This window comes from Oxyura jamaicensis, chromosome 12 (assembly GCF_011077185.1).
Source record: "Oxyura jamaicensis isolate SHBP4307 breed ruddy duck chromosome 12, BPBGC_Ojam_1.0, whole genome shotgun sequence".
Taxonomy (NCBI): Eukaryota; Metazoa; Chordata; class Aves; order Anseriformes; family Anatidae; genus Oxyura; species Oxyura jamaicensis.
The window spans coordinates 12,596,838-12,622,586 of NC_048904.1; the positions used below are offsets into that span (position 1 = coordinate 12,596,838).

The 25,749-nt window shown below is 49.1% G+C and overlaps 1 protein-coding gene across 2 annotated transcripts; it reads left to right on the forward strand.

Annotated features, from left to right (window-relative positions):
- The first annotated feature begins 403 nt into the window (after nucleotides 1-403).
- QRICH1 (glutamine rich 1) lies at nucleotides 404-25,418 on the forward strand. 2 transcript variants are annotated; one of them, XM_035337948.1, is made up of 10 exons: nucleotides 404-566; nucleotides 4,094-4,423; nucleotides 10,768-11,787; nucleotides 15,109-15,286; nucleotides 15,911-16,065; nucleotides 16,881-16,995; nucleotides 18,311-18,419; nucleotides 18,756-18,907; nucleotides 19,594-19,684; nucleotides 20,486-25,418. In XM_035337948.1, the coding sequence occupies exons 2-10, from the start codon at nucleotides 4,115-4,117 to the stop codon at nucleotides 20,676-20,678; spliced, it is 2,322 nt and encodes a 773-aa protein (XP_035193839.1). In that variant the 5' UTR covers nucleotides 404-566; nucleotides 4,094-4,114; the 3' UTR covers nucleotides 20,679-25,418. The 2 variants fall into 2 exon arrangements, with proteins under 2 accessions (XP_035193839.1, XP_035193840.1); XM_035337949.1 differs by lacking the exon at nucleotides 404-566 and having other exon boundaries at nucleotides 4,093-4,423.
- Nucleotides 25,419-25,749: the final 331 nt, after the last annotated feature.

The following is a 25,749-nucleotide window of genomic DNA, read 5'->3' on the forward strand; positions in this document are numbered from 1 at the left end:
GGGCGCGCCCCCGCCGCCGGCCCCTCGGCTCGTTACCGCCGGCCGTGTGCGCGCACCGGAAGGCGCCGCCCCGGCCTCGGCGCGGCCCTCGGCGGCCGCCGTCCCGGAGAAGCCCCCAACATGGCTCCGGGGGCGCGGCGCCGCCTCCTCCACCTCCTCCTCCTCCTGCTCTTCATCCTCCTCCTCCTCCTCCTGCCGCCGTCCCGCGGAACAAAGGCGGCTCCGGGGGGGCACCGGCCCCTCAGGGGGACCCCCCCCCCCCCTTCTCCCTACCGGGGGCACCGGGGCTCTTGGGGCTCTCCGGGCACGGTCACCGCTGCTGCTGCCTTGTTCTCAGCTCTGCCTGCACGGCCCGGGGCAGGTGCCGGTGGTTTTTTGTTTTGTTTTGTTTTGTTTTGTTTTTTAAGCAAAACGCCCCTTAAACGGCTAAACCGGGCTTAAAAAAAAAAAAAAAAAGGCAAAGGAGCTGGGGACGGAAAGGGCTTCTTTGTTCTGTCTTCTCCAGAACGTTACAAGGCTCAGGGCTCAGGACAAGAGCAGCAGAAACGCATGCACCATGGTGACTGGTGAGTCCGGACCGTCCACCTGCTGCGAGTCGGGTGTGTGTGCTCCGTAACCCCCGTCTGCGCTGTACCCACTAACCGCGTGTGCTCGTGGTCCTCGGAGAGGCTCTTGAACTTAGCGCCTGGAAATCGCGGTCCTGCCGCCCGGGGAAGGATCGCAGCCCTTGGTAGGAGAAAGCTTACGGCTCGGAGGCTCCTTTTTGGTTTTGAAAGGGAAGTCTTAAAAACGTGCTGTTGAGGCCTAGCGAGGATGGGTGTTTGCTGTTTCTGTCGTGTGGCTAATGGACGAAGGGAACGCACACGTTAGTCTGTTTTGGCAGCGTTAAAAGTGGCGAGGGCAGCAGCGAGCGGTGTGTGTTGCAGTACAGAAGCCTGTTGAACGCGCCACTGAGCCTTAAGGGGCTCTTCTGTCAGAAACAGGTGGGTTTATTTTAAAAGACGCGTCTTCTTTGGGTGCTCACCTGCATCTTCACCTGTGAAGCACAGCTCGGAGCAGCTCGCTGCTCGTCGTTACATGTTCCCGAGCAGGGGGATTCACAGAAACCTGGCCCAGGCTGCTCCGTTACCTGAGGTATCTTCAGCTCCCTCCTGATTGCCGGAGTTGAGGGGCTGTATGACGAGCCAAGGGCAGGTCCCGCTGCAGGTTTGGAGCAGGAGCAGTGCTGGCAGTACCGCGGGGCGCAGTGGGCTCTGCTCTGTGGCTGGATTTCCAGTGGTTCAGACGGGTGCAGCGCTGGTACAGGCGTTAGTGGCTGCCAGCGCAGTAACTTCGGGTGGATGACAACAAAGGTGTTTCCATACTAGAAGAGAGCACAAGAACTTCCTTCTCACGGCGTGTGACAGGGCAAGGTTCACGGGACTGGGCTAGCAGGCTTCTGACTCCCACGCTTGCTGAAGAGAGCTGGTTAGGATGGAGCAGCGGAGCTGGGGCGAGGGTTTGTGTTTAAGGAATTCGCGCTGTTCCTTCCGCTTCCTGCTGGTCGGAGGAGGTAGGTGATGTGCTGGTGGTGGATCTCCTCGCCTTTGGGCCTGTTGATTATGCATCTGGGTTTCTGGTGGCTTCTGGTCTCTGCTGCACAGGAGCACGGCGCACGTCCGAGCGGCTCTGGGCAGAAGGGCTGGAGTCCTCCGAGTGATGTGCGAGCCTTAGCAGGGTGATGGTGGGTGACGTAACTTCAGCGCTTTGGGTTAATGGATAACCGTTGTTGAAAAGAGCGGCCCTGCTCACCGCCCCGCTCCTTCCCCTGACAAGATTAACAGAAAGCGAGCAACCTAAGACTTGGTTCCCCGAGCCCTTCCGACATAACGAGCATGAATGCAGCAGCAAGGAAGAAGGCGGGCCCTTTGCTGAGAGGTGAGCCCACCCAGTGCAGCGGCGCCTTGCCGTCACACTGCCTTCGCTGCAAGGAGGAGCACCCGTAGCGTTCCCTCCTGGGCTCCCAGCGTGGCATCCTCGAGGCTCGTCCCTCAGAAGCCTCCCGTCTGCGAGCCGTGTCTCCTAGCTTACCTCTGTGTGGGTGTGCAGAAGCTCCTCAGAGCTTCCCCGTGGTGCTGAGGTCAAACATTTGAAAGTTCCGAGCAGAAACCTGGGACAAGCTGATGACTCAGAGCGTGCGTGTGAGAGGACCTAACGGAGCTTCTTACAGTTAGGTGCGAGATTTGTGTGAGTGTGCTTGGTCTAGGTCCTGTCTGAGGATGCATCAGCAAGGTCGTTCCCTATCGGTGTCACCTTGGGCATGCAGTCAGCAATCAGCTGGGAGGGGGTTAATTAACAGAGGTGCAGGGCATCGGCTGAGCCTCTTCAGTAGGGAGAGCTGAGTGTTGAGCTGAGAGATGCCTGGGTTTTCCTTGGCAGGAGAGCTCCCTGAGGGACAGTCCCGCTAGCTGTCTAGCACAGAGCTGGCTTGGAGGTCTGTCAAAGCAGAGCCACAGAAAGGCAGGAGAACCGTCTGTGTCCAGCTCTGGGCTCTCTGGGGCTTCCCTATGCTGACTTTTACAGAACTGGTGAATTTAGTAAATGAACGCTGTTACCTGGTGCTTTTTATGGCTAAACCCCGATGCGCGTTTCCAGTATGTTTTCTATAATGACCTCGTGGAGCAACAACTGCTGTCAATAACTCCAGAAACCGTTCGTTCAGCACCGGTCGCCTCGTGTGTTCCCCTTACCTTTGATATTCCCTTTCTGGCGGGCCTGGTTCAATGCACTAGCCGTGAACCTCCTCCGTGTAAACAAAAACTGTGTGTTTGGCCTGGCGTCACGTACCAGTAAGCGCAACTGGGATTCGCTCCGGTGCTTGCTGGTGTTGGTGGGAGCTGGGGTCGGGCCTGGGGAGCACGGCTGCGCTCAGACGGAGCGCCCCCGACAGCCTGGGACTTGCTGCCGTCTTCACACGGCCGCGGCAGCCGTCCGTTCCGTCAGAGGTTTCTGTCCCGGTTCTGCTCGATTAAATCTCTGGGAAATGATTTAAGCGGTTCTGCTTTTCCTGCTTGCTCTCGTTAGAACTGCAGCCAAAACGTGCACACAGCGGTGTGCCCCGTTCCCTGCCTCGGCACAGCTAGGTCCAGTAACTCTCCTCTTCTGGTCCCAGTCTCGTGCTGCTTCACATCTCGCAGCCCTCTCAGTAGCTGGGGGTGTTGCAGCACAAATCTATTTACCCTTTGTCGGGACTAATCAGTGCCTCAGAAGCAGCCAGTGCGCTTACTGCAGGAGCCATTTGTGGGTTTAAACAAGTCAGGAAGAGAAGGGTGCTGTCAGCGTGTACCCTGGAGCTTTCTAATGTTCTCAGGTGTAGTCAGCTTTTATTTCTCCCCTTGCTCTCGCTTTCCCCAGTCACCTGGTTTCCCCTGTCCCCGTACGCAGCATGCTTCCCGTAACCTCTTCCTACGCCAAAAGCACCATCAGGAGCCGCTGCCGCCTGTTATTTCGAGAGCTCTGCTTCTCTGTGCCTGTAGTTCCAGGGCTGAGGAACCTCTTGATTCTGGCACTCTCCTGCTCGCTGTGTCAGATCGATAGGGCTGTCCAAGGCCTACAAGCAGCAGGATGAGTGCTGCATCTGGTGCCTCCCGTTAGCTGCCTGGAGCAGAGCTGCGTGGCCTGGCAGAACCCCCCCGCTTGGTTCTTCTACCTCAGGGACCGCAGAGCAGGGCCACGGATGTTGGTTTCCGAGCTCCTCTCACTAATACCGCATGCTGCAGATGAAGGAAGCGCGTGACTTGGTTTAGGCCGTGATGGGACTCTGCTGGTCTGGGTGACGTGCGGTGCAGGAGGCGGTACGGGGCGCCGAGCCCTTCGGGACGGGCACCGCGGTCCCACCTGGTTGTCGGTCTGACTCTGCTGAGGGTTAACTCGAGAAGGGCGCAGTGGTGCGAGATGCCTCCTAAAACTAAAGCACCTGTGCCAGGGCATCCGGCTGTGCATGTTTGCTAGTGTCCTGTGGTACTTGGTATGAGAAACAATTTGCTGGTGTTGGGAGCGTCCTTGCATCGGAGGAGTGCCGCAGTTAAGAGTTTTAACTTTCTCTTTCCTTAAGGAACCCTCAGGACCTTGCAATATGAATAATTCTCTGGAGAACACCATTTCCTTTGAAGAATACATCCGTGTGAAGGCGCGAACGATCCCCCAGCACAGGATGAAGGAGTTCCTGGACTCCCTTGCTTCCAAGGGGCCGGAAGCCCTGCAGGAGTTTCAGCAGACCGCCACCACCACCATGGTGTATCAGCAGGGTGGCAACTGCATTTACACGGACAGCACAGAGGTGGCTGGGTCTTTGCTCGAACTTGCTTGCCCTGTGACAACCAGTGTCCAGCAGCAAACTCAGCAAGAGCAGCAGATACAGGTTCAGCAACCCCAGCAAGTCCAGGTAAGCGTCTTAAATCATCCCTAAACGCGCGTGTGACTTGCTAACCCACGGCGCGGTGTGCGGAGCCAGCCACTGTCTAACCTGAAACCACGGGCAAGCACTTAAGAAGCAGGACCAGTTAACTTTATAGAGAACAACGCTATTTCCCTTTCATTTGAGGAATTCGGTAGTAAATTTCTCTCTTGACGGTGCCTCCATTGAGCCCCTCCGTAGGAGGAGTAACATACATAGCAATGTCGTGGTGTAACCTGTTGGAGAAACGGTTGACAGTTCTGGCATGCACACGGCTCCCCGAAGCCGTGCGCTCCGCGTGAAGCAGCTATAAATACCCTTCCCCCTCTGCCGGTCTTACCTTCTCTGGTTGTTTAGAGTGGCCCTGGGATCTAACTCCATTACTAATATTTCTTTAAATGGTTTTACTTGGATATTCTAAAAGTTGTAGTTCTTGATCTGGGTTTTAAGCTGGTGCAGGGAAGTCAGGTTATGAGCTGTGGTAAGATACCCTGAAAGATGTGTACGTGTCGAGGAAGATCACTCCGTTGCACAGTGGAAGGAGTCTTCTGCAGCTTTTGGTGTTTTTTTGTGTTTTTAACAGGTCTTAAAGTAATTAGTATTAAGTATTGAGTAAGCAAAATCCAGCGCCAGGCAAAACCCATACAACTTAGAATAGCTAGAGTAACTGCCTCGGCCCTCAGACACGTTTCTTAAGCAGTGCATAGGTGGCAAGGCATTTACCAAGGTTCCCTTGCTGTACGTCTCCAAGCAGCTGAGCTCAGACTGCGGCGCTGACTGCTATACGCCCCAGATACACATCGTTCTGCCTTCTGTAGCACAAAGTTGTGAGCTTTCTTCTGCAACAAACAGGGTACGGAGACAAATGACTGGAGATAAGGTCGCGGGGAGCTGCCGCAGTGCAGTAGACTTGTGCTACTCACTTGTGTGCTCTTCCCCTCCAGTGAAGACAAACTTTCCTCTTTCCTGGGTAACTTCTCTCCAATTACTCTTCCTATTGAGTAAATGAATGCTCAACTAGGACTTGGCTAACCTGTTGCCCTACAGTAACTCATGTTGCAAGGCTTTTGAAGAATAAAAGCCTCTAGTCTCGCAGACAGATGCCTTAGATCTCTGTGTGAGTCTATTAAAACTGGTCAAGGGTGCTTTCAGTTCTGCCAGCTAGCAATTTTTGGGGAGAAGTCTCATTTTTCAGTTCAGTAGAAGAACTTGTAGGAGAGTTGGGTGGTTTTTTTTTTCAGTGCCTCAGCCTTGAAGATGCTGAAGGCCCCATACCAATGTTACAAGTTAAAAGGAATATATAAATATAATTTCCTGCTGCTGCCGCCTCCTTTCAGAACTTCTCAAAGTTCCCACTTGACCGTTGCAGGCCTTGTAGTAGCGGCGGTAGGGAGGGAGGTCATATATCACGCACTCCAGAGAAAAATAAACTCCTGACCTTCTTGGAAATAACTGCAGAGTTGCTGCCAAAAACCTGTTCCTATTTTTTAAACTAAATGGCCTGCACCTTGAGGAGAAAAATACCTGATGAAAGTCAAACTTGTAAAAGCCTCTCCTAAAAAATGCCGTGTACTCTTTCTCCTTTGTTTTTGGTGTGACTCTGCTTTAAAATACCTGCTTTTGCATCTGTCGGTACAGACCCCAGTTAGTGTTTGCACTGCCTGGTGTCTGGCTCCCTTTCGCCCGTTGCCAGTCCCCCAAACGCTCCGGTGGCACATCTGGCACTAGGTACAGCTGCAGCTTCCGTGCATCACAGCACTCCTGGACTCACGTGCCTTTTAGCATCTGGATCAGAATGACCTTGAAGTGAACAGATTAACCTCATTTTTTCCCCAAGAACTGGGTGGAGCAATGCCTGTACCCCTTTGTGGGAGCGCTTAGTGCCCTGTCTCCCAGGGTTTCTGACAGGTGTGATTGATGTTCGACCCATGCTTCAGCGTTCACCTGTTTCGCGACGGTCGCTGTGGCAGCGGTAACGGAGCGTGGTGCCTGAGCATGGCGGGGCTGTGACCGGGACAGCGTGCCACCGGGACAGCGTGCCACCGGGACAGCGCGCCCCGCTCGGCTGCCTCGCTTTGCTGAGCTCCGTCCACGTCTGCTGTGCTGTGAGGATTTTCCATCATCCTCCGAAGGCTCTGAGATTTTGATCAAACTTATGTCATCCCGGTACTTGACTCGATAATCCGTTTAGTTCTTGCTAATCCAATTGCACGTTGGTGGAAGACCCTTTGGATGACGATGCCTGTGGCTGGCAGCGTGACAGCGGGGCTGAAGGCGGCTAATAATATCGTGGGTCAGATGACCCCGCGGCTCCGCGCGCCGATGACAACCTTATGATCATAAAGATAGACGGTGCTCAGGTTTCAGCCTCGGTCTTGCTGTGACAAAGACTGTACCTGGCTGCTGCTGATTTTATTTATCCTAGCGGAATAAATCTCCTGTTCGAAGGAGAACTTGCCACCTTAGGGTTTTCTTTCCTAAAATACTCAACAAGCTGGTGACTAACGTTTATTTCAAAGACAAGCCTAACTGTTCGGTTAGGTTAGGTACTAGTCCGTGCTGCAGTGAAGTGTCTGGGAGCTCTTTTCATGGCCAGTATCACAGCGATGCCGTTAACCATCTTAAGAAATAATGTGCCAAGTTGTCATTCCCTGCTACCTGCATCCGGGCTGACTGCGAAGGGCTGTGTTTCGCTCCAGTCAAGTTTGTCAGCTCTGCCTCTGGTGGGATTGTTCCCAGCTGGCGTTGAGCACTGAGGCCATAGAATTGATGAGACCAGCGAGAGGTGTTAGCACTGACCTACAGAGCACGGTATTTCTGCAGAAGATAGCGAACCTCTTCCTGCTCTCACTTCTCGTGTGCGTGCAAGAAGATTTAGCTGAAGAATGTCAGAGGAGAGTGTGTTTGTGTAGGACGTGCACAGTGCACGCGGGGAAGATCCTCGGTTCTGGCCTTTATTTAAGACAGTCCGATGGCAGGGTTGCTAGAGCTTCTTGGGCTGGGGTTGTGGGGAAGACGCTGCAGGTGAGCAAGATTGTCAAACTACAAAGGGGATGATGAAAAGACTGCCTAAACCTTGAAGGCTTAGGCCTTTCTAACCCCTCAGTTCCTTAGGGGTTGGCTGTTCATCTTCTGCCTTCCCCAGGTCTGCTCTGTGACTTCAGACCGCTCTAGGAAGCTGGGCAGTGTTACTGATACGAGGCAGGAAAAGATGCACTTAAGGAGCTCGGAAGAAAACCTTAGCCCTGGCTCTGTGCAAAATACATACTTCTTTCACTTTTGAGGGATGTGGCTTTCTCTAACAGGAGGCAGGGCTCCTGTTTGCTGATCTTTGAATGTAAGCAACGTTAGTGCAGCAGCTGGTATTTCTTACCATTTGCTGAGCTGAGTTTGCCGCTTCAAAGCATGGTTATGATGAAGAGGGATGTTTTAAAGATAGCCCTTTTTTGGGTATGGAAATAGGCTTCTCTTTAGGAGGGGGAGGTTTTGCTCTCCCTGGTTCACATGTTCCAGCCGTCTCAGGTCTAAATCCTGCCCCAAAGTACGGTGTGGCAACGTAATCCTGATACGGTCACTGTTCAAACATGCAGAGACCCAGCGTGGCCCGTGGAATTGTCTTACTGATGTTGATGAATGAGCAGAGGGAAAAAAAACTGCAGTGAGAATCTGGTGGTGGTTCGGAGAAGTTGACTTGTACACTCCCCATAAGCCTTGTTTACTCTGATAGAGAGCAGAGGACTTCCTGTAAAGCAGCTGAATAGCAGCTTCAACGTTTCCTGCTACTTAGGGATCAGGCTTTTTACCTGCTGTGTGCCCGTGTGCATGCTCTAGGTACCTCCTGACGGAAGGTGAGAAGCAACCTCTTGTTCCAGTGGTAGGTTTTGGAATTACTTTGGCTTAAGACTCTTTGAGGGCAGTGCATTTTCAGCCTGGTTTCCCGAAATGACCCCTAATGATGAATTGTTGATTGATCATCAGTGGAAATGAATGATTCCCTGAAATGACATCCTGAAATGACACCTAATGCTTTTGATTCTCTAGTCTGCTACTCTTTGGTCCAACTTCTAGCTGCTTAATGGTAAAAAATGCAGTTCTCTTTGTGATTGCAGCCTGCTGGGAAGTGATTCTTTTCATGCTGCTGCACCCAAGCTCCTGACAATAAGCAGCCTCAGCGCTGTAACTTGGCGTGGTGGTTTATTGTACCAGTAGAACCCAGGAATTCCCAGCATAACACGTCCTCGCTTTAAATCTTCGCTTTAAGGCTGGAGATTGTTCTCTCTGTTGTTCTTGGCTTGCAAACTTCAAACATTCCTCTCTGTACAGGGTCTTTTTAAAAGTCAGCCACTGATGCTTGTTAGTGTAATTCTTGGTCCTTTTGTCTCAGATACCAAGCTCCACCAAGGAGGTCGATGTCAGACGTGCAGTAGGCAGACCTTCTGTATTTGAGAGGAGCGATCTCTGGTCAGAAACACGATGTCAGCAGGGCGGAGAGCTTCCTCTGGTTCTGGAGTCTGCCTTCTTGCTTGGGCCTGGGCTCATTCTTTGGGTGGTTAAAGAAAATAATAACCGCGTGAGCTCTAAAGCAGCAGCAAGACATCTAGTCGTGGGGGTCAGGATTTTGGCCTTGGAGTGTCTTGAGGGCATGGCTCCTCACCTGCTGGAAGTTCGGGAAGTTGCCTGTGGCTTTCAGAGGCAGCAGGCTTAGGTTCTAAAGGCAGAAAGGAGAAAACGCTGTCCTGTCTGGTCTGTTCTCTGCCTCTTGCTGATGATACCTCGTGCTTAAACCCATTCCACTGGCTTTATAAGTGGGCTCACGTGCTGAAATTTTTCATTTCAGAAGCAGGCTTTCCAGTCTTACTGCCAACAACAGAAATGCCCTCTTTGCTCTGTGTTAACATGAAATCAGTAACAAACTCTAATGCAACGATGTGCGTGTGGTGGTGCTGGGGATGCTTTTAAGGTGTTCTTAGTCAACATTTAGGGCAAGAGGGAACGGCCTCAAGTTGCACCGGGGGGGTCATGTGTCTTCTTACCGTGCAGGAAATGATACAAAGCCCACATCATCTGGACTACCGCATGCTGCACGTAGCTGTCAGCAGGAGCCTCTAAAATTCACTGTTCTTCCTGGGAACAGAATGGGTTCTTAGCAGGAGACTTGAAATTGGTCTGCCAGTGGTGCCTTTGGCTATCCCACTTAGTGCTTAGCAACTCTGAACTGCCTGCAAATGAATCCATAATGTTCTTAAAACTTTTTAAGAGGTCGCTTTGGGAAGTGGGGTTGAGATTTTGTTTATCTGTGCAGCGTGGAGTCTGTTCAAACGTTAGGTTAGCTTGACTGGCTCTGATAAGTGAGATAGAAAAGGGTGAGGCAGCACGAGCAGGAAGGCATGGTTTGGGGACTAAATTGCTTCAAACATCATGTGGCCCTTGTAGGTGTCACCAATAAAGCTTTGCATCCCTCAGGTGGATTTGAAAGGAGAGGTTGAGCAATTCCCCCCCTTAAGGTATGGCTTTAAGGAAGCCCGGAGAAGTGATGGTGGAAGCCTGGGACATTGCTCCTAGAACAAGGCAATGCAACGAAGTCTTTGGGGTGAAGTGGGGAAGCCTCTGTGAGAGCAGAGCAGACCTCAGGGTCCTGGGAGTGGAGACATCAGCTGGGCTGGGCTTGAGGATATTTATTTTCCTTGCACTAAAATGAACTGTGTTTGGCTTCCAAATCCTAATCTATTTTTTCCATACTGTTCAGCATTGTGTAAGTGCATGAGCTAGGAAATACAGCTGAATAACTTGGACAATAAATGGAATTAGTAAATGATTAAAACCAGTGAACTTATAATTATCACTGACAAATAAATACTTCTGAAGCTTCAAAACAGAAATGTAGCGGTGTCCTTTTAGCTCACGACAGATTCCCCTGAAGCTTGCAATATTTTCTGTGTTAACACCTGCTTGTGTAGTGCTACTATTAACAGTTGGTTTCAAAAGAAGATTTCTCTGCTTTGAGTGGAAAGAGCCGAGTGCTGGTTTCGGCTTACCCGTGGTTCTTACTGCCTGGCACTGGCGAGTGATCCTGCAGCCATCTGGGGCCGGGCTGAGAGCAGTAAAATTGGGCTTGAGAGCATAGTGAGGATGAGACAGACTCCTGCATTTTGTAGCAGGAAACCTCACAGCAGAGTCGTGATGTGTGATGAGTAGGTTAACGTATGGATTGTGAATCTGAGCAGAGAAGACCGGAGCACAGAGCTCCGGGGACGGACCAGCCGTGCCGATGGCCCCGCGGTCCGGTCGCTGGCGCTTGCTGACCCCTAACTGCCGAATTGGTGTCGTTGCAGGTCCAGGTCCAGGTGCAGCAGTCACCGCAGCAGGTCTCCGCCCAGCAGCTCTCTCCGCAGCTCACTGTCCACCAAGCTTCGGAGCAGCCGATACAGGTCCAGGTGCAGATCCAAGGGCAGGGGCAGCAGCAGGCGTCCCAGACAATACAGAGTCAGTCTCTTCAGAGCCCCAGCCCGTCTCAGCTGCAGGCAGCTCAGATCCAAGTGCAGCACATGCAGACTGCCCAGCAGATCCAGGCTGCCGAGATCCAGGAGGAGCACATACAGCACCAGCAGATCCAGGCCCAGCTCGTGGCCGGACAGGCCATTACTGGTGGCCAGCAGATCCAGATCCAGACGGTCGGGGCGCTCTCACCTCCTCCTTCTCAGCAGGGCTCTCCGCGAGAGGGAGAGCGGCGGATCAGCACGGCCAGCGTCCTTCAGCCGGTGAAGAAACGCAAAGTGGATATGCCTATTACTGTGTCGTATGCTATTTCAGGGCAGCCAGTTGCCACAGTGCTGGCCATTCCTCAGGGCCAGCAACAAAGTTACGTCTCGTTACGGCCAGACTTATTAACGGTGGACAGTGCCCACCTGTACAGTGCCACCGGGACCATTACTAGCCCCACTGGAGAGACTTGGACCATCCCCGTTTATTCTGCTCAGCCGCGTGGTGACCTTCAGCAGCAAAACATCACCCACATCGCCATCCCTCAGGAGGCCTACAACGCTGTCCACGTCAGCGGCTCGCCAACGACACTGGCTACCGTGAAGCTGGAAGACGACAAGGATAAGATGGTGGGAAGTACTTCAGTCGTGAAGAATTCCCACGAGGAAGTGGTGCAGACTCTTGCTAATTCGCTCTTTCCAGCGCAGTTTATGAATGGCAACATCCACATTCCAGTGGCAGTGCAGGCTGTGGCAGGGACGTACCAGAACACGGCACAGACAGTGCACATATGGGACCCCCAGCAGCAACAGCAGCAGCCCACCCCCCAGGAGCAGGGGCAGCAGCAGCAGCAGCTACAAGTCACCTGCTCAGTAAGTTTAACTTCTGGGTCTCGCTCCGTGATTAACAGCCTGCAGATGTTTTGGGGAGAGGGGATGTGAGCAGACGGCTGGTGTGTGGGAAGCAGAGACGGCTGTCCTGTAGTCTGGGCGTGACATGGGGCGCTTGACTCCTGATAGATGCAGGACTGCAGCACGTCAGTGTTGGTGCATAATTATAGGGTGCAAAACCGCCCAAATGAAAGTTCAGTGCTGCTCTTTGTAGTGTAAATTAGCAACGAGCATTTATCTATTAGCTAGCTTCTTCCTAGCAGGTATCCTGAAGTCTGTGGACTGCTGACCTGCTCTAGGGGTGGCAGTGGAGAGGCAGGGACCGCTGCGGCACAGCAAGCTGCACAGATATACTGGTCACCGAGTCGTCAGCTACTTTGTGTTATGCAGCACGTAGAGCCCACAGCAGATCCGGTGCCCAGGTAAAATGGCAAAATCAGAGTAGCAGTCAGGGCAGACTCCGTGGATCAGGCGTACCTGGCTGTCACACCAGACGAATGCCTGCAGTGCGAGAGCACAATAACGACCGGTGGCAAGTAAAGCATCTCTTTGTCACGCCTGGCCAACCTGACAGCCAAATGTGTTGATGTTTTTTTCGAAAGGTTTTATTGCTGACTTTAAGCCATAGCTAATTTTAAATTGGGTTTTAAAACTTGAATAATGAGGGCGATTAGAGGCCTGTCTTATTTGTGCAAACGGATGTCGTTTTATTATCAGCAAGTGTAGGGATTGATCTGTCAAAGCCTGTTTTTGCTGCATGGAATGAGAGCAAAAACACCCGAGTGTGCTAGCACAAATATTGTTATAAATTCCTTGCAGTTTATAAATACCACCGCTGGCTTTATAAAGATGTATGTACCCTCTGCTTCATCAGCAAGCACTGAGACGGAGAGGATTGCTTTGGGCAGGCACATCTGATTGTTTCAGACCGAGTCAGCCTCGGTGGGCTACAGCATGTCTTCCCTGGAGAGAGCTCCCTGAATCCCGGGGTGCCCTCTTTTGTACAGCTGTGCTTTAAGCTCATAGGTCTTGTAAGACGTGTGTTGGTTTGGTTTTTATTTGGGTGGGGTGTTTTTGGTGATTTCGGAGAGCCTTCTGGATCTTTTTGTTTTCCTGTGTTGGTGGATTAGAGATCATTTTATTGCTTTTGGCTACTTAAACAAACCAAGTTGATAAAACTTCTTGCCTTTCCCCTAAAGAGGATTATTTGGGTTTATTTCTAGGGTATATTAAGAGCATGAGACACGTTCATAGGATCCTTTCCAAAGCAGGAACTCCATTATTTCTTTGTAAAGCTTCTACTAACGCAGTGTAGCCCTGTGCGTAGTGGCCTGCGGTTCTGGGGTATCGGGCAGTTTTTTGATGACAAGAATAATCCCCCACACAGGGAGGCATGGTTCTTCCTCTGAGGGCAATAAAGCTGCTACCAGTGTGCATCCCGCTTCTGGGTGTTGTCTCTTCAAACTGTGAGCCTGAGAAGAAATTTTCTCCCTGTCCTCTGGCATTGTGCTGCTCTGGGGGAATATCATCAAACTGTTCCTTGCAGTAGCTCTTTTGTGTTGTTCTTGCTGCCTGATGATCCCTGTCACGGTGCCAGCTTACCTGCTGCTGTCTGGGGCAACTTGCAGCTATTTTGCCCTATTTTTGAAGCATACCAGAAGTCACTTCAGCACCTTCCAGGCCTGTGCACTAACCCCAGCCCGTGTGCCTGCCGTCGTGGCAGGTGACGGCTGTGAGGCAGAGGACGCTGATCAGTTGGGCTGCTGGAGGTGGCTGCCTCTCTGCAGCTCTCTGTTGGAGCCCGGTGGAGGGTGGAGGCACAGTGCTGGCTCCTACAAAGACAAGGTGTCAGCTCGCCCTTGGACTCCTGGCCTCTGTAAGCCAGAGGCTTGCTTGACAGCTTCAGCTTTATTGCCTTGATAAAAGCTGAAACCTTTCAGTCAGCCTCCTGCCGCAGCTATGGTGATGGAGGCGCTGATACGCAAACAGCTATTAGGAGCTGATGTGAAAACAAACCAGCAACAAAAGCTCATAAACCAGAGGTAGGCAGCCTGTCTGAAAGCTCCAGTGTGAGGCTCTTACAGGCTTTGCCTCTTCAGCTGGCCGGTTGTCTCTTTTTGTTGTTCCACTAAGAAAGGTACAGGCATTCCTAAATCTCTGCGCCGCTTTCACCGTGCCAGAGCAATTTTGATTAAAGATTAGCAGTCTCAAAGGAAAAGTTACTTCATGGTGGCAAAGTTTTTGGGGTGTCTCTTAAGAAATTGAAAGCGAAAGTGTTCAGATGTAGTTGATCTCTGTGTAGCAGTCAGGGTTGCCCATGATGATTTGACTAAGGGCAGTAAAACCCGAGGTTAACCTTGTTAACCAAGGCGGCGGTGAGACTTGCTGTGGCAGGAGACTGAGACGCGGGAGTGAAGAATGTTGAGTGAGTGCAGCAGTAGAGTTCGCTCTTCCTTCCGGATAAGTGCCACTGATTGCCTGTAAATTAAGTTTCAGTTTGAGGTAATCCGTGATGACTTAAGGTCCTGTTCCAAAGTAAACTTCTGGAGCTCTGAGGACCTGGTTGGGTCTATAGCAGGACGTGTTGTAGCTGTTCACAGAACAGTAGCTAGTGTGCGGCAGCAGTACTTGGTACTTGAGAGCACTTCATTGCAGTCAGATGAATGTTTTAATACTGGTGTTCTAGCCTATCATTTTATATCTCTTACAAATTGCTTCATCTTACCAGCTTGTGTCAGCGAGAGCAGAGCGTATTTGTTCTGTCTACCTGTTAAATACAGGCTAAGGAAGAGAGCCTGCCCTCAAGGGCAAGGGTGGGTGGGATGCCAGCAGTGTAAAATGAGTGTACCCAGAGCCTGGCTCAGGCCAGCCCAGGTGTGGGCTGTAGTTGTTCGTTTTACTGTTTGAGAGGAGACCAGAAGTCTGTTTTCGAGAGGACTTCGGCCCTATGAAGATCCTTGCCTTTGAACTAGCTTCTCTGTGGTATTGCAGCAAGAATTGCTGCTGGGTCTCCTGTGATGTTCTGCAGGACTTCTGAATGCATCAAACATCAAGTTGTGGGGATTTGCTGAAGGGATTGTAGATACGTCCATTCAAACAAAAAATAATACTTGGAGAGACAAATGCTCCTTGAGCAGCAGTTCAGGTTAGACAGCAAAGGCTGTGTTCCCTGGATGGGCCTTGCTAGAGAGGGGTGTTGCAAAAGGCTGATATCCTGGGGCTAGGGGTAGCGCTGTGTTACTTTTTTTTTGGTGTAACTGTTGCATATTGAAGTGTACGTAACTGCAATATTTTCTGTCACAGGCTCAAACCGTTCAGGTTGCTGAAGTTGAACCACAGCCGCAGCCACAGACTTCACCTGAACTTCTACTTCCAAACTCTCTGAAGCCAGAAGAAGGGCTGGAAGTGTGGAAAAGCTGGGCACAGACCAAGAATGCAGAGCTGGAAAAAGAAGCCCAAAATAGGCTAGCACCTATTGGAAGTATGTGTCATGACAGACTTTCCTTCCTTTCAAGTAGGGGTTATTCAGTGACTGAAATGTTAAGGTGTTTTTTGAGAAGAGTGCTAAACAATTCTGTTCCATCAGTGATTGTTTTTAAGTTTAAACTTTGATTTACTTTGCACTGCTAATTATTGCATGATCCAACTGCCACAGGACATGTTCCAAGGGAAATATTATAGGTCTGTGCTGAGCCAACTTGAGCAACTAGTCTGGTGGCTGTAGAGAAGGATATTGTGTGACTGCAACGTGTGGACACACAAAATGGCTGTGCATGCCAGCCACGCTGGTGGGGCAGGCGTGGAGTTGCTGTTTTCCTGTTGCTGCGGGGCAGCATTTCATTGTGGACATGGTAAAAGAAGGCGGTTGTCATGCAGCTGGCAGGGCAGAGTCTTCCTCTTGGATTCTTGCCCACTTATCTTTCAGCAGATCTGACAGCCCAAGATCTTGATTTATTTCAGTTTTCTTTATTATATGGAGAGAATGTGGTAGTACTGGGCCTGCCGGCTAGAGTGGCACTGCTGGAGACACGGGAAATCATTCCTGAAAGGTCAGAAATAATATGGCTTTATGGCTTAAATAATATGGCTTTGTTTTGTTTTCCAGGGCGTCAGCTGCTGAGGTTCCAGGAAGATCTCATCTCTTCAGCTGTGGCTGAGCTGAATTATGGTCTATGCTTAATGACACGAGAAGCTCGAAATGGTGATGGTGAACCCTATGATCCAGATGTGCTCTATTATATCTTCCTGTGTATTCAGAAGGTAGGGGGAGGACAGCTATATGTGCAGCAGAGCTGCGTGTGTTGTCAGAACGTGTAGGGAGATTCTATGCTTAAAAAAAGGGAGACTGTGGCTTCTATTGAGCTTCCCAACAATTTCATAACAAAAGACACTCTGGTTCTTACATTTAAAAAATAAAGTATAAAATAGTGATGTAGCTGAAATGTAACATGCAGCAATGTTTTCTTCTCCTGAATTAAGTTTGTGAGGAATTGTTAATGATTGAGTTCAGTATGTGGTGAGAACAATAAATCCTTTTAGGCTTGGTTTTCTGGGGGAGCGGGGAGCAGAGGAGTGATGTTTGAGAAACCTGTCAATGTCAGGACTTGATCGAGCTGAAGCTTTACAGGCAAGAACTTAGCTTTGTGTGAGGTGGGAAGTCTGAGCTGGTAATATTGGTGTGCTTTCTGGAAGAGCTGCAGCAATAGAACTGAACTCTGATAGGAAAATTGGGTATCTCTTATCTGAAAAAATCTGGAGGTTATGTGAAATAACTTCCAATGAACACATACAAAATAAGAGGTGAAATCCAGCCAGCTTTGCTGTCTGAGATATTTTTTCTTCCTGTCTTAGCATTCCCATGATAGTTACTGAGGTTACTTCTGTACTATCCTCAGTGCAAGGGTCCTTGCTTTTCTAGGCAGGTTAGTGTGCAGTGCTATGCTGTGAAGTGTTTGAGTAACGAGGTGCCTGAGCTCTTAGGATAAGGTCTTGTCTGAGAGGAACATACGACCACTGTAGTATACGACTGTATACAACGCTATACTGTATACGACTGTGTTGTGAATCTCTTACAGTATCTCTTTGAAAATGGTCGAGTAGATGACATCTTCTCAGATCTCTACTATATTCGGTTCACTGAATGGCTGCATGAAGTTCTCAAAGACGTACAACCTCGTGTTTCCCCTCTTGGTAAGAACTTGCCGTAATGAACGTTAAGAGTTTCTGGAGCTTGGAATGCTTAAATGGAACTACAGCTTGAGTGTAGTCTGAACAGAAATCCTTTTAAAGTAATTAATGTCCCTAGGATGGATCACATTGATAGGGAGAAAAATGTTGCATCTACTGTGAATGCTGAGGTAATTGCACGTGTTAGGCTCTAGCCCCAGTTGTTGCTGAGGATTATTTGACTCTTACTTCTCACCCATGAGAAGGCGGGGAGTTGAGATTTGGTACTATCAGGAGGTTGGCTTGCTTGGAAGCCAGCTGATCCTTGATCCAAGTTGAGCTTCTGCATCTGAAGCACTAATGCATCTTGCCCCTAATACGTATTGTAGCTCTGGGAGATGATGCAACACCCTGATGTTGCATGTAGCCAGATGGATATGGGCTGCAGGACCAACTAAAAATGCATGGTTAGAGCCTCGACTGCTGCAATGAAATGCAGCTTATCTCAAACTTGTGTTGACAAGATGATGGCTACAGGGGTGGAGGAGGAGTTTGAGAAGAGACCATTTTGTGTATAAGAGATAGGGTAAGAATCACATTTTTAGAGCACAGAAACCTTAGGGCTTCATTCCCTTTGATCTGATTAGGTGTCAGTGAAGAAGCTATTGCTTGTGTTCAGAAAAGTAGCTGATGTTACTGGCTAGATAGCTAAGTAGCACCGTGACTTTTGGAAGCCTTTTGTTTTCACTCTGGCTGTTTGATCTGTGCTTTGTCATTCCACAAGCCCTGGAGTTCATACTGCTGTCTGTTTTTCTATTTATCTGTGTATTTGGAGTATAGTATGTCTCTTCTACACAAAGGAAAAAAATCTGAGAACCAAAGGATTACTCATGTGTCCAAATACATCACTTGGCACTGTGTGCTGACTGAAGCTGTGCGCAGGGCCAAGAGCTGATTTGTTACACTGGCCTGCCTGCTCTCACATATTATTGGATTAGGAGCATCTGCATTGGAGTCGGGCCATTAATTAAAAACTGTTTAAGTGCGTATTTATTTCTCTCTGGGATGGGACGTATAGATACATTGCAGGAATATATTCTCTACAACTCGAGGTTGACATATATATACAATTGTTTACTAACTGGACTTTCTACTTAAAAAATATGTATATATATATATATATACACACACAGTTGTAGAGCAATGAATCTGACAGCATTAAAGATCTCCTCTTTCCCTTAAAATTTATAGGTTCTCTCATACTTTCAGACTATAAAATGCTGCCTGTGTTCCTGCTGTAACTGTCTCCTAGCATGACGCTGACTCCTGATTCTTGCAGGTTACGTCCTCTCCAGTCACGTAACAGAAGAGATGCTGTGGGAGTGTAAGCAGCTGGGAGCTCACTCCCCTTCCACCTTGCTCACTACACTGATGTTTTTCAATACAAAGTAAGTACTTAGGTCTTTGGGATATTTGCAGTATAAAAACTTCAGACACTTTGACAGGGGTGGTAGGAAACTGCTGCACTGGATTAGGGCAACATCATGAACTTCGTGTGGTTGCAGACAGCCCTCTTGCAACCCCATGAGGCAAAGTAGATGCAGTACAACAAGGAAATGAGCTAGCAGAGGGAAACTGGACTTGTGGCTGTTGCATGCTTTGCTGCTGGAACAGTCTTTAACTCAGTGTTGATTTGAGCTTCAGCTGGCTCATGAGGATGTACAGCTACATCACTGTAGAGATTGTATCCTCTGAGGGTCTGGTGTTCTTTTCTTGCTGCTCAGATACTTCCTGTTGAAAACAGTAGACCAGCACATGAAGCTGGCCTTCTCCAAGGTGTTGAGGCAGACCAAGAAGAACCCTTCTAATCCCAAGGATAAAAGCACGAGTATCCGCTATCTGAAGGCTTTTGGCGTACACCAGACGGGCCAGAAAGGTAGTGTCTAGAAGTTTTCTTTGGGAATATACTTACTGGGCTTGAAGAGACCTGGAGATGCCTGCAGGTAGGGCCACAAGAACCCAAGGCTCTGCTAATTATAAATAGCCTAACAGAGTGAATTTTGTGTGTTCTCTCTGAGAGAGCATAGTACCTTCTAATAAGTACCTTCTGGGGACCCACCTCACCTGAGGAATATAGGACTCATCAGGAGCTGAGGGTAACTATTCTGTTTTTTATGGGCAAAGGGACACCTGGGTGTAAGTTATGAACAGGGAGAGAAGCTTCTTTGGGAGGACTTCCCTTATTCAAACTACTTGATGCAAGTGAGCCCATGTAGAATTCCTACACGAATGCGGTCTGTCCTCCTAAAAGCACGGACTCGGGATTTGGCTCAGGTCTCATTCTCTGTAGTGAGACTTCTGTCATTTGGGGCACAGGCAGAGATGGAAAGGTGGGTATGGGTGGGTTGCATTGTTCAGCAGGCCTTGGAACAGAGCAAGCTCTGCATGTAATGCTCCGAGTACTTACAGCCAGGCAGTTTTGCCCTGGCACAGGCATACATCTCTTACCAGTTACAGCACGGTGACGAGATGCTTCAGAGTGCTGAAGCTCTGTGGCATTGCTCAGTTTGTCGTGCTTCTCGTACAGCGTGTCTGACAGATTCCGGGGGGGTTGGTCTGTAGTTACAGATGACATGTATGCGGAGCAGACTGAGAATCCAGAGAACCCCCTGAGGTGTCCGATAAAGCTGTATGACTTCTACCTCTTCAAATGGTGAGAGCCCCTGTTCCACGTGTATCATTTCTTGTCTTCTGTGGCTGTGTTGAACTGCGTCTTGTAGCTGGCCTAATTTTTAGGGCAGCATCTTACTGCTGGTACAGTTTCTGCATTTGCATAGATTTACATAGCTGGGGAGGGGCATTGATATGAGAGGGTGGAATTTTGCGATGTTGTCACCTAATTTAACATAGAACTTCTGTGGTATCTAAAGAGACAAACCCTGACCTGTGAACTGGCTGATTTTAATCTCATACTCACTCTGAAGGTTTTTTATGTTGGCATGAGCTCGCTGTTCTGCCTGCGACTTGCAAACAATGATCTGGAAGCATCCGCTACTTGAGATGAGGGTCCCATTCAAATTGGCTTCTGAACGGAAATGAGGACTGGAAATTGGAGGGAGGCACAGAGGACTCACCTCTAAATTATGATGATTCTGATGACTAAAGTGCATGTTCCTCTTCATGGATTGCTCTGCAGCTAGCCTAGATGTCATAAATAACCTATTTTTGTTCCACTCTGAAAGACCTTTAAGGCCGAGTGTTATACTTCCCAGTGTGAAATAAAAATTACTTCCTTGTAGTCGTTGCCATGACTTCTTAACCTTGGCATGGCCTAAAAACTTTGGGACCACCGTTTTCTCTAGGAGTAACTCCGTACCTTCAGAACAAGTACCTTCATGTCTCATCAGCCAGATGTCCCCCGTCAGGATTTGTGGAGCCTGGGATGAGGACAGTGGTGGTCTCTCCCTCCCAGGACATTCCGTTAGTCTGGTTATTTCTGATCTTCCTCACGCAGCCCCCAGAGTGTGAAAGGCCGGAATGACACGTTTTACTTGACTCCGGAGCCAGTGGTGGCCCCCAACAGCCCGATCTGGTATTCCATCCAGCCGATCAGCAGAGAGCAGATGGAGCAGATGCTCACCCGGATCCTGGTGATACGAGAGATTCAGGAAGCTCTTGCCGTGGCTAATGCCAGCACCATGCACTAAGGCATCCTTCTTGGCTCAGAAGGGGTGGGGTGGGGTGACGGGGGAGGGACAAGCAAAGATAAATTGTACAGACTTTTACACTAAAGGAGATGCCTAAGTTTTTGGTTTTTTATTGGTGTAGTTATGAAGCCCTTTTAGGCTTCTTCTCTTTAAAAGAATCTAAAGGAAAAACCTACCCATTGTGTATCCTACCCAACACATCAAACTGTTGGAACCATTGGAGGCTGCATATCCCCTGCAAGCTGGGAGCTGTGGAAAGCTGCTGGTTGACTCTGTTTTTTTTTATGATGTAGAAAATATGAACTACAGAATTGGCCTGGATGACTGGGGCCTCTGTCTCCTTGGAGCACGTGCAGCCTAGAGGGCACAGAATGACGGATGGACCTGCTCAGCCAGTGGAAGAGAGGCAGGCATCTTCTTTTCTTGTGCTTGGACGTTAATTTGCTGTTATCTTGGAAGGAAGAGGAGAGAGTGAACTACAATTGTCATTTATACAAAGAAAAAAAAAACAAACAACGATTTCTATTCAGACCTTTAAGTGACATTTTTAGATGTTAAAAGTACAAACTTTACCACACTCTTCTTTTTTGGCCTAACGTTGAGGCCTTAAACCTTGAGGCTCCTGTGCCTGATGGAATTCTTGTAACATACACTTGTGTATCATATAAAGATACCACCCTGTTTCTCTTATGTATTCTTACTCTAGTTGTTTATTAAGAATGACGAGCACGTCTTTTCAACATGCCATTGAACAATGTGTCTTTATTTGGGGAAGAGTGAGCTGTGAGGGTGGGGGGGTCATTATACAAAGATCAGTTTGCAAACTGGTTGTTCTCATCCCTGTTTGTGCTTTCCAGCTTGACTCTGCTGGACTTCTTTCACCCCGACAAATGAGGAAGGTAGAAGGGGATTAAATTATATTGAAGGACCTGGCTGCTTGCTGATGGAAGCTCAGTGTCAGGCTAGGAACGTGGGATCTGTGAGACCAGCTCAGACCGTCAGTCTGTCCTAATGTTCCGTGGCCAGCCTGTGAGGCTTCACTCCTAGGCAAATCCCCCTCTCCCCGCCTTTACAAACGCACCATACCGACCGCATGGTGGAGGGGTGTTGGAGAGAAAAGGGCCTTCCAGGAGCAGCACATGTGCTGCTATGTAACAGCTTTTTCAGAGTTTAATACAGCTGTGTAGTTTCTGGCATCGTTCATGATCATAAACCCCAACCCTGTAGCCTTGCCTTCCTGCATCTTAAGTGGTTGCTCTATTCTATATTATTAACAAATAGTCTGCTCTTTTGAAGCCAGCGGGTAGCCAACCATGCTCGAAATGGGAGATCACTCTAGCCAGGCTTGTTATTTGTGCCACAAGCTTCTTGGATGTGGAGAGGTGACTCTGCTTCTAGAACTTGTCTTCCTTGCTTTTCCATCTCATGTCCCTTCCCCGTTCCGAAATATATAGGCATATACTTCAATATATATATTACAGTAAAAGAACTTGTGTACAAGCAAGCAAATTTCTGAAGCTTCTGTTGGCCACCACCTGTCTGTATGGAGGAGGAAGGTTTGCCCTCTCCGTCGGTGTGCACAGGGTAAACCTGCACATCGGATGAGGGTAGGCGTAATGCTGTCTGCTTCTGTGCTCCTGATCCTGGCAGAGGTGTGTGGGCCTGGAGAGGCTTCAGGCCTCTCATGCTTCATGTTGACAGTGGTATTCCTGAGAAAGCAGATGTGCTTGAGTTGGTCGCGAGTACAATTAGTTTGTTCCCTGTGTAGGACTCTGTGCTTAAATGGGTGCGGAGAGGTGAGGTAGCAGCTCGCTGTTACTGGTACCTGCACTCTTGACTTGTAGCTTAGTTTCCCACCTCAGAGTTACGCAAGGGGAAAATGGCCTTGGGTTGGTGCCCAGTTCCCAGTGGGTACACTGGAAAGATGGCACCTGGGCGGTGTCTGATGCTGGAAACTCACCTTCAGCTAAATTCAGCCATCGGGAGTCAGCTGCTGCCTCCTGGTAGGGTGACTGTCAGGGTTGCTGGTGCCACTTCAGCTGTCAGAAGCCTACAATCCCTTCACCATACCTTAGCGACTGAAGTGTATCTGTGGCCCTAACTTAAATACTTGATCAGTTATTTGAGAGAAACTGCAGACCACCTGTGCTCAAGCCCCAGCGTGTGCTCTGCAGTACTGCATGTGAAACTAGCTCCAGCATGCCTGCACTGCTGTGTGAGCCCGCTGCTTTGTCTCCATCAGACATGCAGCCATATGCCAGGTACTAAGTCTAGCAGTCGCTTCGTTGAGCGGCTTTGGGAGTCACTGCTTCTAAAAGTTGCCAGAAGCTGGAATAACTCGATGGAATATTAGGGCAGTTTCAGGTTAGGGTTGAACAGATATTTCAGCTGAGCTTTCACGAGAAACAGAATTCCATGTTACCTTAAAAAATTCCAGCTGGTGCACTCTCCTTACTACCCTTAATAGCAGGATGATCTAAAATCCTAGCAGGAGACAAGTTCTCCTTCATCTTGGACTATACTGCTTAGGAGTGGAGGAACTTGGCACGTAGCCGTGGAGATCTCCTAAGGACTGGTTTTGTTCTGATAGACAGAATTGTTTCCATTACTTTCTCGTTCAGACCTACATAGGAGATGAGCTTGCTGACTTGGAAGTGGACTGCTGTACTGTTGTGTACCGTCTCATCAGAACGTCCACTGTGTTAATTTCATTCCCTATTTTTAGAGACAATCGATATACTGTGATTTAAGGATTATTTTTCTGGGCCTGGCTTCTAGTCTGGCTCTCTGGAGCTAGTTTAAAAGGTACAGTATTTCTAGGATATAAATACTACGTTCTTTGATAGTGAAGAACAGGATCTGCTCCCTTTTAGGGGCTCACAGGAAGATGTGCACAGAGTAGCACAGACGAGTGCTGTGGCTTGGGGTTGCTATCCAAGTTTCTGGGAAGTGTTCCCAGTCAAACGTGTAAAATAGCTTTTTAACACTTTCCTATAACCAGCTTGTTTGAATGCTGCTTAAAGGGCATTCCACCTAGGCTCCGAGAGTGCCAAACTGCTAGCTCTTGTATGCGTGTATATATTAAATGAGAACCCTCCGTGCCCTCTGCCTTGTATGAGACAGGCTGAAAATACATTGATCTTTAAATAACTAAAGCTGAAAAAGTCAAACTAGAAGACCCTGCGTTGCTGGTTTTGAACTATGCCCATCTTGTCTCTGTGGTATGAAAGGAACTGTAGAAAGCAGAGTATGACTGACTATTGTAAAGCACCTCACACTGACATTACTCATGTGTTGTCCTCTCTCTTGACACTAATAGCATTGCTTTCTTACAGAAACTTGTAGCCCTCTACACACTTGTCCATGGCACCATTAGATTTTCATTCACTTTCAAGAGTTCAAGCGTTTTCTTTACGTGGTAATGGCTGAAGCAGCAGACCAGAGTGGTTCTTCGCTCCTGCCTAGAGCGGTGAGCGAAGGGAACAGTCTAGGTGTAGCTTAACAGGACGTTTGTCTGCTGGCTGCTTTACCCCCAGAGATCTCCTGGGTTTCAGGTAGGAGACAAGGTCTGGAGTAGATCTTGCCTTGGGCCAATGAAAAAGACTTATTGTGATCCCTAAATAAGAATCCTCTTCCGCGCTGCTGCTCCTAGGGCAGAAATTAAGAGTCTTATTCTCGCCTGCATCAGGGCTACCAACTGCTTTGGTGTGCTCTGAATGAATTAGGCTATCTTCAGGCCTCCTACACAGTGATAAGAACAGCTCCAGAAGTGGTAGAAATGGGCCCTCTGAGCATACGTGGGGTGGAGGCCTTCGTAATACTGTAGTTGCTCATCTTCTTGCTGATCTGAGTGCTGCTAGACATTAACTGGCTCTGCACAGTCTAACCAAACTGCATTCTTATCCAATTTTAATAGTGACTTACTTGCAATTAGTGTTTGGGCTCTTAAATCACTGTTAAAGTGGGATATAAACTGTCTTCCACCCAATATGGGACTCTTCTCCCCATCTTCTTGCTGGAGCTGCTCCTCTCAAATACTACAGGGAACGTACCTTACTCTATCGTTTCAGCCTGTTCCGTCTCACTGGTGCCAATGCATATGAAAAAGCCCTTCTCAGCTGCTGGCAGTGCTAACTCGAGCATCTTCCTACCTTAAGAAGCATCTCAAATCTTCTTCCAGAAGTCTCACTGACACGCTGCCCCAAGTCTCTGCAGCAGTTGCTGTGTCCCCTACCTGTCGGTTCCCTTCCGTTGGGTGGCTGAAGCTCAGCTCTCAGCGCCGCACTCGCTTTCCCTCTACAGCCCTGCGCGTAGCAGCAGTTTGCCTGCTTCTCTGTTCTTATTTGAGCTCATCAGGATGGGGAGGCAGATCGAACCCACTTACAGCAGCAATAAACGGTGTCTAGAACTCGAGGGAACTGCAGGAGAGACCAAGGTGGAGGGGATGTCTCAGAAAGGCAGGGTCCAGTTGCAGCCCAGAGCCTCGCTTGATAATGAGTGTGCAGCCTATATGCAAAATACGTCTTGTCTGTCCCTCCCGTGTTGACCCTGATCTAAACAGCACATGTGATTGGCATCCTGCAAAGTGACCTTCAGAACTCTCCAGTAGCTTTGCCCCGTGAGTAACTCACACTACAAATCATTTTAAAGAGATGCACTCAACTATTTTTTTAATTTAATTTTACTCTTATATTCTCTGCTCTTTGTAATCTGCTTGGAAATAAAATGTTTTTCCCTGCAGCCTTTGTTGTAGTCTGTTTGAGAACCATTCAACTTTGCCTGGTGTTTCCTTTGGAACAGAAGCTAACTTGCCTACTTACTGCCGTGCCCGTGCGCTAGCATCACAGCTGAGATCAGCGTGAGCCTCCTAGGTAGGGCTAAGAAACCTTGATAGCACTGTCCTTATTTAAAATAAAGGGTTTATAGGCTAGTTAAACCGATCTTGGTCTGGCACAGTGCCTCCACTTCTGCTGATCCCGTCACAGGTAACGCTGACTCGAGTGCGTGTCCTCGGCAGGCAGAGTTCTCCTTTGGAAGGCGGCGTCTCTGAGCTCGGCCTCCTGAACGAGCC

Coding starts and splice junctions, on each gene's coding strand:
- QRICH1 (XM_035337948.1), top strand. CDS start 4,115: ATGAATAATTCTCTGGAGAACACCATTTCCTTTGAAGAATACATCCGT. Junction 18,908..19,593: donor ACACCAGACGGGCCAGAAAG/GTAGTGTCTAGA, acceptor GTTGGTCTGTAG/TTACAGATGACATGTATGCG. Junction 19,685..20,485: donor GACTTCTACCTCTTCAAATG/GTGAGAGCCCCT, acceptor TTCCTCACGCAG/CCCCCAGAGTGTGAAAGGCC.